At 37.2% G+C, this 13,219-nt stretch overlaps 1 protein-coding gene across 1 annotated transcript in view; it reads right to left on the bottom strand.

Moving 5' to 3' along the window:
* DNAH14 (dynein axonemal heavy chain 14) overlaps positions 1–13,219 on the bottom strand; it is a 311,703-nt gene that overhangs the window by 120,449 nt on the left and 178,035 nt on the right. The window contains 1 exon segment of the mRNA XM_041749477.1: positions 11,751–11,980. Coding sequence (XP_041605411.1) covers positions 11,751–11,980 — 230 coding nt within the window.

Here is a 13,219-nt window from a genome sequence, read left to right as displayed (position 1 = left end):
CCACCTCCACAGGATTGTTTTGGATCTTCAGTCTTTTGTGGTTCCTTATGAATTTAAGGATTCTTTTATCTATTTCTGTGAAAAATGCCACTGGAGTTTTAATAGAGATTGCATTGAATCTATAGATGGCTTTGGGTAGTATGGACATTTTAACAGTATTAGCTCTTTTAATCCATAAGTACAAAATATTTGTCTCCTGTTGGATTCATCAATGTCTTATAATTTTCAGCATACTGATCTTTTATCTCCTTCATTAATTCATTCCTAGGTATTTCACTTTTTGGTGCACTTGTAAATGGATGCACTATTTTCTTAAACTCTTGTTCACCTAGTTTATGGTTAGTGCACAGAAACACAAGTAATTTTGTATGTGATTATGAATCCTGTAACTTTACTGAATTTTTTTATTAGTTCTAAAATTTTTTTGGTGGACTCTTTAGGATGTTCTGTATATAAGACCATATCATCTGCAAACAGAGACGATTTTACTTCTTCCTTTCCAATCTGTATGCTTTTACTTCTGTTTCTTCTTCTCACTCTTCTCTTTCTTTTTTTAAAGATTTTGTTTATTTATTTGAGAAAGTGAGCAAGACAGAGCATGAACTAAGGGAGGGCAGAGGGAGAGGGAGGAACAGGGGCTTGGGGCTTAATCCTAGGACTCTTGAGATCATGACCTGACTGAAGGCAGATGCTCAACCGACTGAGCCACCTAGGCACCCCTTCATCACTCTTTTTTCTCTCTCTCTCTCTTTTTAAAAGATTTTATTTATGAGAGAGAGAGAGAGAAAGAGGCAGGCAGAGACACAGGTAGAGGGATAAGCAGGCTCCATGCAGGGAGCCCAATGTGGGACTTGATCCCGGGACTCCAGGATCACGTCCTGGGCCAAAGGCAGGCGCTGAACCACTGAGCCACCCAGGGATCCCTTCATCACTCTTTTCAAAGATGTTTTATTTTCTCTCATATTTTTTTCCTTTTTTGCATTATGCTTTAATCCCTATCACTTATTTGACACCACCCTCCATCCACTTTCCCTCTGGTACCATCAGTGTGCTCTCTACAGTTAAGAATTTGTTTCTTGGGGATCCCTGGGTGGCGCAGCAGTTTGGCGCCTGCCTTTGGCCCAGGGCGCGATCCTGGAGACCCAGGATCGAATCCCACATCAGGCTCCCGGTGCATGGAGCCTGCTTCTCCCTCTGCCTGTGTCTCTGCCTCTCTCTCTCTCTGTCTCTGTGACTATCGTAGATAAATAAAAAAAAATAAATAAAAAATTAAAAAAAAAAAAAGAATTTGTTTCTTGGCTTGTGTCTCTTTTTCCATTTGTTTTATTTCTTAAATCCCACATATGAGTGAAATAATATGGTATTTGTCTTTCTCTGAATGACCTATTTTGCTTAGAACAATACTCTCTAGCTCTATCCATTGTCATTGCAAGTGGCAAGATCTCATTCTTTTTATGGCTGAGTAGTATTCCATTATATATGGATATATATGTATATATATCCCTCACATCTTCTTTTTCCATTCATCAGTTGATAAATACTTGGGCTGCTTCCAAATTTTCGCTATTGTAAATAATGCTGCAATAACCATCATGGTGCATGCATCTCTTTGAATTAGTGTTTTTTTTTTATTTTGGGAGTAAATACCCAGTAGTGTGATTCCTGGATTGTAGGGTAGTGCCATTTTTAATTTTTTTGAGGAATGTCAATACTGTCTTCCACTGTGGCTGTTCCAGTTTGCATTTCCACCAATGATGCATGAGTTTTCTCCACATCCTGGCTGACACTTGTTTCTGATGCTTTTGATTTTAGCCATTCTGACAATTGTGAGGAGATATCTCATTGTGGTTTCAGTTTTCATCATTTCCCTGATGAGGAGTGATGTTGAGCATCTTTTCATGTGTTTATTGACCATCTGGATACCTTCTTTGGAGAAATGCCTGTTCATGTCTTCTGCCCATTTTTAAATTGTATTATTTGTTTATTGGGTTTGAGTTGTATCAGTTCTTTATACATTTTGGATACTAACCCTTTATCAGGTATGTTATTTGCAAATATCTTCTCCTATTCTATTAATTGTCTTTTAGTTTTGTTGTTTCCTTTGCTGTGCAGAAGCTTTTTACTTTGGTTAGTTTATTTTTACTTTGATTTCTAGAAAAATGTTGCCATAGTCCACATCAAAGAGGTTACTGTTTGTGTTCTCCTCTAGGATTTTTAGTTTCAGGTCTCACAACTAGGTCCTGGATTCATTTTGAGTTTATTTTTGTGTATGGTGTAAGAAAGTGGTCCAGTTTAATTCTTCTGCATGTGGCTGCCCAGTTTTCCCAACATCATTTGTTGAAGAGACTGTGTTTTCCCTTCTGCATTTGCTTTCCACTATGTTGAAGGTATACTGACCATATAACTGTGGGTTTATTTTTAAAGATTTTATTTATTTATTTGAAAAAGAGAGAATGCACAAGCATGGGGAGGGACAAAGGGAGAGAGAGAATCTCCCTCTGAGCAGGGAGCCCAATGCAGGGCTTTATCCCAGGACCCTGAGATCATGACCTGAGCTGAAGGCAGATACCCAACTGACTAAGCCACCCAGGTGCCCTAATTGTGGGTTCATTTCTGGACTCTCTATTCTGTTCTATTGATATATGTGCTTATTTCTGTGCTAGTACCATAATGCTTTGTTTACTACAGCTTTGTAATATAACTTGAAGTCTGGCATTGTGATAATTCCTATTTTGTTTTTCTTTTCAAGATTTATTTGGCTATTTGAGGTCTTTTGTGGTTCTATACAAATTTTAGGACTGTCTGTTCTAGCTCTGTGAAAAATTTCATTGATATTTTGATAGGGATTGCATTAAATATGTAGATTGCTTTAGGCAGTATAGACATTTTAACAATATTTGTTCTTCCATTCCATGAGCATGGAATGTCTTTGTACTACTTTGTGTCATTTTCAGTTTCTTTTATCAGTGTTTTGTAGTTTTCAGAGTACAAATCTTTTATCTCTTCAGTTAGGTTTATTCCTAGATTTTTTATTGGTTTTGGTGAAATTGTAAATGAGACTGCCTTCTTAATTTCATTTTCTGTTGCTTCATTATTAGTGTATAGGAATACAACAGATTTCTGTACACTGATTTTGTATTCTGTCACATTACTGAATTCACTTATCAGTTCCAGTAGCTGGGTGGAGTCTTTATGATTTTCTATATGTCATTTCATGTCATCTGCAAATAGTGAGAGTTTTACTTCTTCCTTACCAATTTGGATGCCCTTTATTTCTTTAGATTGTCTAACTGCTGTGCCTAAGATTTCTAGCACTATGTTGAATAAGAGTGGTAAGAGTGGACATCCTTGTCTTGTCTTGCTCCCGACCTTACAGGAAAAGCTCAGTTTTTTCATGACTGAGCATGATGTTGGCTGTGAGTTTTTCATATAAAGCCTTTATTATGTTGATGGATGGTCCCTCTAGACCTACTTTGCAGTTATTTATTTTTGTTGCCTAATTAAAAAATTTTTTTAATTGCAGTTCAATTTGCCAACATATAGCATAACACCCAGTGCTCATCCTGTCAAGTGCCTCCCTCAGTGCCTGTCACCTGGTCACCCCAACCCCCCACCCACCTCCCTTTCCACCATCCCTTGTTTGTTTCCCAGAGTTAGGAGTCTCTCATGTTCTGTCACCCTCACTGATATTTCCCACTCATTTTCTGTCCTTTCCCCCTTTACTCCCTTTCACTATTTTTTTATATTCCCTAAATGAATGAGACCATATTTGTCCTTCTCCGAATGACTTAGTTCACTCAGGATAATACCCTCCAGTTCCATCCACATAAGCAAATGGTGGGTATTTGTTGTTTCTAATGGCTGAGTAATATTCCATTGTATATATAGACCACATCTTCTTTACCTATTTATCTCTTGATAGACACCAAGGCTCCTTTCACAGTTTGGCTACTGTGGACATTGCTGCTATAAATTGAGGGGCAGGTGTCCCAGCGTTTCATTGCATCTGCATCTTTGGGGTAAATAACCAGTAGTGCAATTGCTGGGTCGTAGGGCAGTTCTATTTTTAACTCTTTGAGGAACCTCCACACAGTTTTCCAGAGTGGCTGTACCAGTTCACATTTCCACCAACAGTGCAAGAGGGTTCCCCTTTCTCCACATCCTCTCCAACATTTGTTGTTTCCTGTCTTAATTTTCACCATTCTCACTGGTGTGAAGAGGTATCTCATTGTGGTTTTGATTTGTATTTCCCTGATGTGTTGCCTAGTTTTTCTGGTTAGAACTTTCAGTATTATATTGAATAGGAGTAGTGAGAACCCTTGTTTTATTCTTGATCTTAGAGGAAGAGTTTTCACTCTTTAACCATTGAGTATGACATTAGCTGTAAGCCTCTTATATATGGCCTTTCTAATGTTGAGATATGTTAATTATTTTTTTAAGATTATTTATTTATTCATGAGAGAGAGAGAGAGAGAGAGACAGAGACAGAGAGACAGAGACACAGGCAGAGGGAGAAGCAGGCTCCATGCAGGGAGCCTGATGTGGGACTTGATCCCAGGACTCAAGAATCATGCCCGAGGCTGAAAGCAGGATATAAACTGCTGAGCCATCCAGGCATCCCCAGATATGTTAATTCTATAGCAAGTTTGTTCAGAGTCTTTATCATGAGATGATGTTGGATTTTTGTTAAATGCCTTTCCTGCATCTATTAAAAATATGATGTTAATCTTTTATTTTGTTAATGTGTCATATCACATTTATTGGTTTGCATAAATTGAACCATCTTTGCATTCCAAATCCTGCATGATCAAAGTTTGTAATTTTTTAAATGTGCTATTGAATATAGTTTGTTCATTTGGCGGGGGGTGGGGTGGAGATTTTTCTATCTATATATATTAGGAATATTGGCTTGTAGAGTTTTTAGTTTGTTTTTGTGGTGTCCTTATCTGATTTTAGCATTAGGGTAATGCTGCCTTGTAAAATGACTTTGTTAGTTTTCCTTTGTCTTCAATTTTTTGGAAGATTTTAAGAAGGACTGGTGGTAATTCTTCTTCGTTGTTTGACAGAATTCACCAGTGAAGCCATCTGGTCCTAGACTTCTGTTTAATGGTAAGTTTTTGATTACTGATTCAATCCCATTATTCGTTTTGGGCTGTTCAGATTTTCTATTTCTTCATGACTCAGCCTTGGTAGCTTGTATGCTTTTAGGAATGTCCCCACTTATTTTAGGCCTTTTGATTTGTTGGTGCATAGCAGTCTGTTGTGAACTTTTGTATTTTTTTTTTAACTTTTGTATTTCTATGGTGTCCATTGTAATGTTTTTTGATTTCTAATTTTATTTGAGTTTTCTCTTTTTTCTTTAATCTAGGTAAAGGTTTGTCAATTTTGTCTTTTTAAAAAACCTGCTCTTAGTTTCTGGTCTCTTTTAATTCATTTCTACTCTGATCTTGTTATTTCTTTCCTTCTGCTAACTTTAGGCTTAGCTTATTAGTCTTTTCCTTTTTCTTTGACGTGTAAAGTTAGATTATTTGAGATCTTTCTTTTATCACCATGTAGGCATTTATTGCTATAAAATTCTTTCTAAGAATTTTTTACCAAAACCCATAAGTTACAGTATGTTGTGTTTTCATTTTTGTTTTTTTTCAACGTTTAATAATTTTTTCATTGATTTTTCAGAAGTGTGTTATTTAATTTCTACATATTTTAAATTTTCTAGTTTTCATCAAGGTATTGATTTCTAGTTTCATTTCGTTATGGTCAGAAAAGATAGTTAATATAATTTTTCATCTTATTAATTTGTTAAGACTTGTTTTGTAACCTAACATTTGACCTACACTGGAGAATATTCCATATGTGCTTGAGAAGAATGTGTATTCTGCTGCTATTGGATTGAATTCTCTATGTCTGGTAGGCCCATTTTTCCTAAAATATAGCTCAGTTCCAGTATTTCATTATTGATTTTTCTCTCTGAACAATCTATCCATTGTTTAAAGTAGGGAAATAAATTCCCCTACTATTAATGGATTGGTCTCTATTTCTTCAGATCTTCACTCATTTATCATCACATAATGACCTTGTCTGTGTTACACTTTTTGGCTTAAAGTCTATATTGTCTAATATAAATATAAATATAGCTTAGCTACACCTGCTTTCTTTCAGTTTGCATTGAATATTGCTTCCCAACCCTGCAATCTGAGCCTCTGTGTGTCCCTGAATCAGAAGTGAATCTCCTGTAGGCAGCATATAGTTGATTTTGTTTTAAAAAATCCATTTATATACTCTATATCTTTTGATTGTAGAATTTAATACATTTACTTTTAAAGTAATTTTGAGGGCAGTCCCGGTGGCGCAGCGGTTTAGCGCCGCCTGCAGCCCAGGGCGTGATCCTGGAGACCCTGGATCGAGTCCCATGTCGGGCTCCTTGTGTGGAGCCTGCTTCTCCCTCTGCCTGTGTCTCTGCCTCTCTCTCTCTGTGTCTCTATGAATGAATGAATAAATAAAATCTTTAAAAAAAAAAAAAAGTAATTTTGAAAATCAAAGACTACTATCATCTGATTGTTTTCTGGCTGTTTTGTGGTTCCCTTGTTGTCTCTTCCTTTGTTTCCTTAGTGGTATGCTTTAATTTCCTTTTCTTTATCTTTTATGTATCTACTATTGGTTTTTGGTTTGTGGTTACCATGACACATAAAACATCTTTTAAGCTGATAACAAGTTAATTTCCATCACATGAAAAAACTCTTGTACCTTCCCTTCACATTTTATGTTTTCCATGTCTCAATTTACCTCCCTTTATACTGTGTATCCATTACACATCTAAGTAGCTATAGAAATTTTAATGTTTTTGTGTTTTAATTTTTATACTAGAGTTCAGTGATTCACACACACATTACAGTATTAGAGCATCTAAGTTTTACTATATAGTTACCTTTACCAATGTGTTTTATAATTTCATGTTTTCCTGCTACTAATTAAGATTTTCACTTCAGTTTGAAGAACTCCTTTTAGCATTTCTAGTGGTGATGAACTTCCTCAGCTTATTTGTTTGGGAAAGTCTTTCTCTCCATTTCTTCTTCTTCTTTTTTTAAAGATTTTATTTATTTGAGAGAGAGAGAGAAGAGAGCAAGCTCATGAGAGAGAGTACAAGCAGGGAGAAGAGCAGAGGGAGAGGGAGAAGCTGAATAGGGAGCCCAATGGAGCCTTCAGTCCCAGGACCCTGAAATCATGACCTGAGCAGAAGGCAGACACTTTACCAACCAAGGCACTGAGGTACTCCTCTCCTTCATTTCTAAAGGACAACTTTGCAGGGTGAAGTATTCCTGGTTGGCAGTTTTTTCTTTCAGTACCCTGAATAGATCATCCCACTCTCTCCTGGCCTGCAAGATTTGTGCTGAGAAATTTGCTGAGCCTTATGGGGTTCCTTGTATGTGGGCAATTTTTTCCTTTGCCTGTGTTCAAATTCTCTTTCTTTAGACAGTTTTTATTATAATGTGTACAAGAACATTTTTTGGGTTGAAATTACTGGGGGGGGGGGGTTATCTCTGAAGGTATCTAAATCCCTTCCCAGATTCAGTAAGTTCTCAGCCATTATTTCTTTAAATAAGGTTTCTGCTCCTTTCTCCCTCTCTTCTCCTTCTAGGACTCCCATAATGTGTACATTTTTAAAAATGATGTTGCATATTTCATAGCCTTTCTTCATTCTTTTTTCTTTTTTCTCCTGTAAGAGAATAATTTCAAATGACCTGTTTTCTGTCTTGGAGACTCTTTCCTCTGCTTGATCCAGTTGGCTGTTGATGTTCTATTCCATTCACTGTATTCGCCAGCTCCATAACTTCTGTTTGGTTCTGCTCTGATTCCTGTCTCTCTGCTAAACTTCTCATTTTGTTCGTGTATTGTTTTCCTAATTTCATTGAATTGCTTTCCACTGTTGTCTTTTAGCTCATTGGGCTTCCTCAAAAAAACTATTTTGATTTTTTTTATTGCGCAAGTCACAAATCTCTGTTTCTTTGGGGTCAGTTACTAGAGAAATATTGGACTCCTTTGGTTGTCATGTTTCCTCAGTTTTTCGGGTTCCTTGAAGTCCTTCATTGTGGTCTCCGCATTTGAAGAGGCAGTCTTCTCCAGTCTTTACTGGCTGTGGGAGAGACAGAAATAACTCCCTTCAACTGTTAAGGATTCTAAAGTCTTTTCTATGGGTATTCTTGTCCCACACTTCTTGTTCTCTCCTGTTGGGTGATGTTTAGGCATGCATGCCTTCTCTCCATCTGGCCAGGCCAGGCCAGGTGCTGACAGCCTCCTTGTTGCTTTCCCTAGGGTGGTGCTGGGTGCTGTGTTTGTGTCGTCTCTCTCAATCCTATAGTCAGCCTGGTTCTCTACTAGCCATCTGTAAAGGCTCACTTCTGTTCCCGTCTGGGGTGCACACAGGGCACCTAGTTAAGGGTGTTTATGGGTGAGGCTAATGCAGTTCTGGGGAGCCCATGGGCCAGTTCAGGGTATCCTCAGGCAAGGTGTCCCCAGCAGCTCATGGGAAGACCTCCTGTTGGGAGTCCCAAAGCTGTTTAGTAGGATTTGTGTCTCTTTAATATGTTCCATTTCTGAGCCCTGGCTGCTGTCCTTCCAGCCATTCACTGACCTACAGTCAGGTAGTTCACAATTCAGTACTTTATATGGGGCTAAAGAAAAATGGGCCTCTCTGGCAGTAGGCTGTGCTGCCTAGGGGAGGGTGATGCAAGTGAAGAACTGAGAAATAGATCTATGTATACTAACAAATATATACACATCTATTTTATTTCTGCATCTGTCCGCATGTTTATCAAGAAAGGAAAGCATGAGTTCAGACTAATAAAACCTTTCTGTAAGTGTTCTATTACTGTTGTAACAAATTACACCAACTTAGGGGCCTTAAAACAACACAGATTTATTCTTACAGTTCTAGAGGTCAGAAGTCCAATCTGTTTGCACTGGTTTAAAATCAAAGTGTTGGCAGGACTGCATTCCTATGGAGGCTCTCAAGGAGAATCCCTTTCTTTGCCCTTTCCAGCTTAGAGCTGCCACTGTCAGTCTTTGGCTTAGGATCTCTTCCTCCATCTTCAAAGCCAGCAACCACACAACTGTGTCTCTTCAAGCTCTGCTTTCCTCCTTACACTCCTGCCTCCTTCTTCATCATTAAGGACTCATGTAATTACATTGGCTCCCGTAAGATAACCCAGGATAATCATCCCATCTCAAGCTCCTTAAATTAATCACACCCTCAAACTCCCTTGTGCTATGAGATAACATACTGACAGGTCCCAAGGAATAGGATGTGGGAAGCTCAGGAAAGCCATTATTCTGCTCTATCATCATCCAACAAGAGGGTTCATTCTAACATTCATCCTTTGCTTTCTTTCTCTGTTGTTTTATTTCTTGCAACTAAGAACTAGTTTGTGAGGAAACAGTGTCAGATGAGGGACTAACCTGTCCTCATCAGATTCTGCCCTAAGTTTAACATCCATCGATGTTCTTGCCTGATCTAATCTTTAGCTATGATGGTTTTGCAGTGGATATACCGTCTATAGAATGGAACTGTTATCCTAAACCACACAGATAATTTTCACAAATTTAATAATTAGTTAAAGGTAACTAGCAGAAACAAGGTAACAGCCACCAATTAACAAGACTTGAATGACTAGAATTATCAGATGCATATTCTAAGACAGCCATGTTTACTATGTTTAAATAAAAGCAAGATGGAAAATTCAAAAAAGTGACACAGCCTATTTGAAAAGGACCCAAACAGACCTTCCAGAAGTGAGACAGAAGAGCTTAGCAGCAACAAAACCAGGACCATACGTCATGGGGAAGCCCTTGCAGCATTACCATTTGTAATGGCAAATGCAAACCCGCAAAAAAACAGATGAAATTTTTACGATTAAGCTTAATAAGAAACAGGCAAAGTCAATATGAAGAAAAGTTGAAAACACATTTTCCTAGGTTTTAATTTACAAATTCTTTCTTTGATGGTGCCAAGAGTTGATCCAGACTACCGACTTTTACTTGAATGATTACAGAATTTCTATTTGGTCTTTTCTCATAGCCATATGTTGTCTTCATTTCTACTTTTTTTTTTTGCTTCATATATGCTTATTTATTTAAAAATTGATCCATCTCTTTATCTTTCCAAAAAAAAGAACCCTAAACTCACTTATATTAAAGTCTCGGCTAGGCTATAATAATTTCATCTGGAATGAGTTCATATTATGATAGGTGATTTTATTGGTATACTGTTTTGTCTGAATTGTTTTGTGTTTTACAATTTTATTTGCAGGATGACTGCAAGTGGGAGGTTTATGGACTCTCTTTTCTTCTCTTATTTTCATTCTGATGGTTTTGTACTTTTTTAAATGACTGCTACCACCTGTGTCTCCTTTCATTCCTACATCTGTGCTCCAACGTAGCTTTCCTATGGTACCTCAGATGACAAAACACAATTTCTTATTCATCATTTTAAGATGAACAATCTAACATAACATATAACTTATTGATTTGTCTTTAGGTTCACAGGGAGAAGAAATAACAGAATTTGGGGTTTTTCTGCCTGAAAAATCAAGGCAGTTTATTTATCTTCAAAGTTAGCAACATCAAGTTGAATCACTAAGTTCAACAACAAATTAACATGCAATGCTTTGATATTAAAAGTTAATTTCCAGGATACCTGGGTGGCTCAGTTGGTTAAGCATCTGCCTTTGGCTCAGGTCATCATCTTGAGGTCCTGGGATTGAGCCCTGCCTCGGGCTCCTCACTCAGTGGGGAGTCTGCTTCTCCCTCGGCTCCTTCCCTACACCCCCACTTGTTCTCTCTCTCTCTCAAATAAAGCCTTTAAAAAATAGTTAATTTGCATAGGAAATAACATACAACTTTGTGATTAAAGATAACTTAAATAGAGCTTTTACAAATAACTTCAAAAGGATACCTCAAGAATCACATCATATAAACCGGTAGAATTTGTAATTTTGGTAATTATTTTTTAGCTTTCATCTTTATTTAACAAAGTTCTTCTAAATATATTCATGTCCAGTATTATGAGTCTTTTTGGTACCTGCACAAAGGATCTTTTCATCTGTTCACAGTTCCTTTAATCAGTAACAGCTAATTGGGAAGGCTTACTCTTTCAGAATATTAGGATTCCATTTGTTAAAACTGACTAAAAAAACACATATAATAAATCGAACTTCATAAAATAATTTAAAAAATTTTAGTCTTTAGAAAGTAAATGAAACAAACTATACATAAGTTCCTGGTGTGTGATGATATGTATAACACAGATCCAGCTTATAGGGCTGATGGGCTCAACTAGGCTGAGGTCATAGTTTCAAGGCTTTATCTTTGTTCTTCCACCTACTTGTGTTACAATTTCCTTTGAAACAAGAATCAACCAGTAATCTAAGTTACTTCAGCCTCTTTTTGCTGGAGTTAAGGGTACTGGAGTGTGCTTTTATCTTTAATCTCACAGTTTAAAAGATGAGCCTTTTAATATGAGCCCAACCATAAAGAGTCTCAAACTAATTTTTTAGGGGGGTGGGCAGAAGGAGAGAATCCATCTCACAACATGAGCTTATGACCTGAGCCAAAATCAAGAGTCAGACACTTAACCAACTGAGCCCACCCAGGTGCTCCTCTTTTTAAAAAAATTTTAACCAATTGAGCTGCCCAGATGCCCCCAAAGTAATACTCTAAAGTAAACATAATTATGACTGCTGCCCCCCAGAACTTACCTACTTGTGGATTGCTTTCAAATAATTCATGCACAAGATTGTCAAAATCATAGGTCACTTTGGCAGGCGAACTAGACTCATGGCTTGAATACAGTACTGTGTCATCTTCATGCTCATCCTCACGCATTAAAGTTCCTCCAAATGCCCATGTAAATGCAAATACGAAGAGCTTTTGAATCATTATTTTTAATTTATCAGGATTCTTCTCCAGATACCATGTATTTTCAGCTCTAGGGTAGACACTGTGAAAATTAAGAATTTTAGAAGAAAGTTCAATGATTTCAATATCATATCAAAGTTTCATTATTAAAAATTAAAATAGGTATTGACACAAATGGTTTAAGGTTAATGTATAGTTTTCTATGATAAATCATGCTACTATTATGCACTGCTACTATTTTTAAAGTACCATTTCTGTAGGAGGTTTGCAGTTAACCTTTATTTCATTTATTTAGTACACATGATTCACTTTTGTTTTATTTATTACATCAATTTATTAATTGAGAGTTTACCCTTCTTTTGGGAGATTATCTGGTAATTATCCATTTCATGTACAAAAACAGAAGCAAATGTACTGTACTCCTCTCAACCAAGTTCTAGAGGCTGATTTAGTTTAACCTGGCTAAAGCCAGGTAATGTGAGTCTGGGGGAGTCTTGTCCATCCAGGCTGGGCCAACAAGATCACCCTGGTCGGTGGGGCCTTGAGATTCTATGAGACAGGGCTGACAGTGATGGGACTGAATGAGAGGTCTGGGCTTGATTTCAAGGCATTTAAAATAGTTCAGGATTTAGCATTATCATAAAATTAATTCTAAATTATGAAAACCCTAAAAACGTATCACTGAACTAAAACTTATTGGCAATCATTAATGTATAATGCACATGTACAATTCTATTTAAATTTCTAGTCAGGTGTAATAAATAGTTCATTCAGTGAGTATTTACTGCATCCCTACTATGTATCAGTTACTCTGGACACACTCCCTTATCTCCAGAACAAGAACATGCTTACTAAGCCATGATGTGTGTAAGGAATAGGTAAACATGCCGTGAGGAGCAGTGGGAAGCAGGGACAGCCTCTGTGGACACGTGACAGGACGACTGAGATTTGGCAAAATGGTGGATGATGAACATTTTGAGCAGAAGGACACATGTGCCAAGACCATGAGGTCAAAGGATCAAGGCTAGTGAGGAACTACAACAAAAAGCCTGTGTCCCCAAAGCCCATGTAGTGAATGCAGCAATGGGCAGGGCTTTCGTGCTCTATCATGGCTTCTTTTCTTTCATTCTTAGTGTAATGGGAAATCATGAAATGCCTCTAAAAGGAGGCACATTAAACGCCTCTAAAAAAAGAAACATTCTAATTTATTATTTATTTATTGTAGTGTATGTTTTTTAAAAAATTGAATGTCTGCATATAAATACCAGAAGACATGTACGAGCAAATTAATCATGGTAGCAGTTATAAT

The sequence above is a fragment of the Vulpes lagopus genome, chromosome 1 (genome assembly GCF_018345385.1).
Source record: "Vulpes lagopus strain Blue_001 chromosome 1, ASM1834538v1, whole genome shotgun sequence".
In the NCBI taxonomy this organism is placed as follows: Eukaryota; Metazoa; Chordata; class Mammalia; order Carnivora; family Canidae; genus Vulpes; species Vulpes lagopus.
The sequence above is the reverse complement of the archived record's forward strand: the minus strand, read 5'-3'. Positions and strand labels throughout refer to the sequence as shown.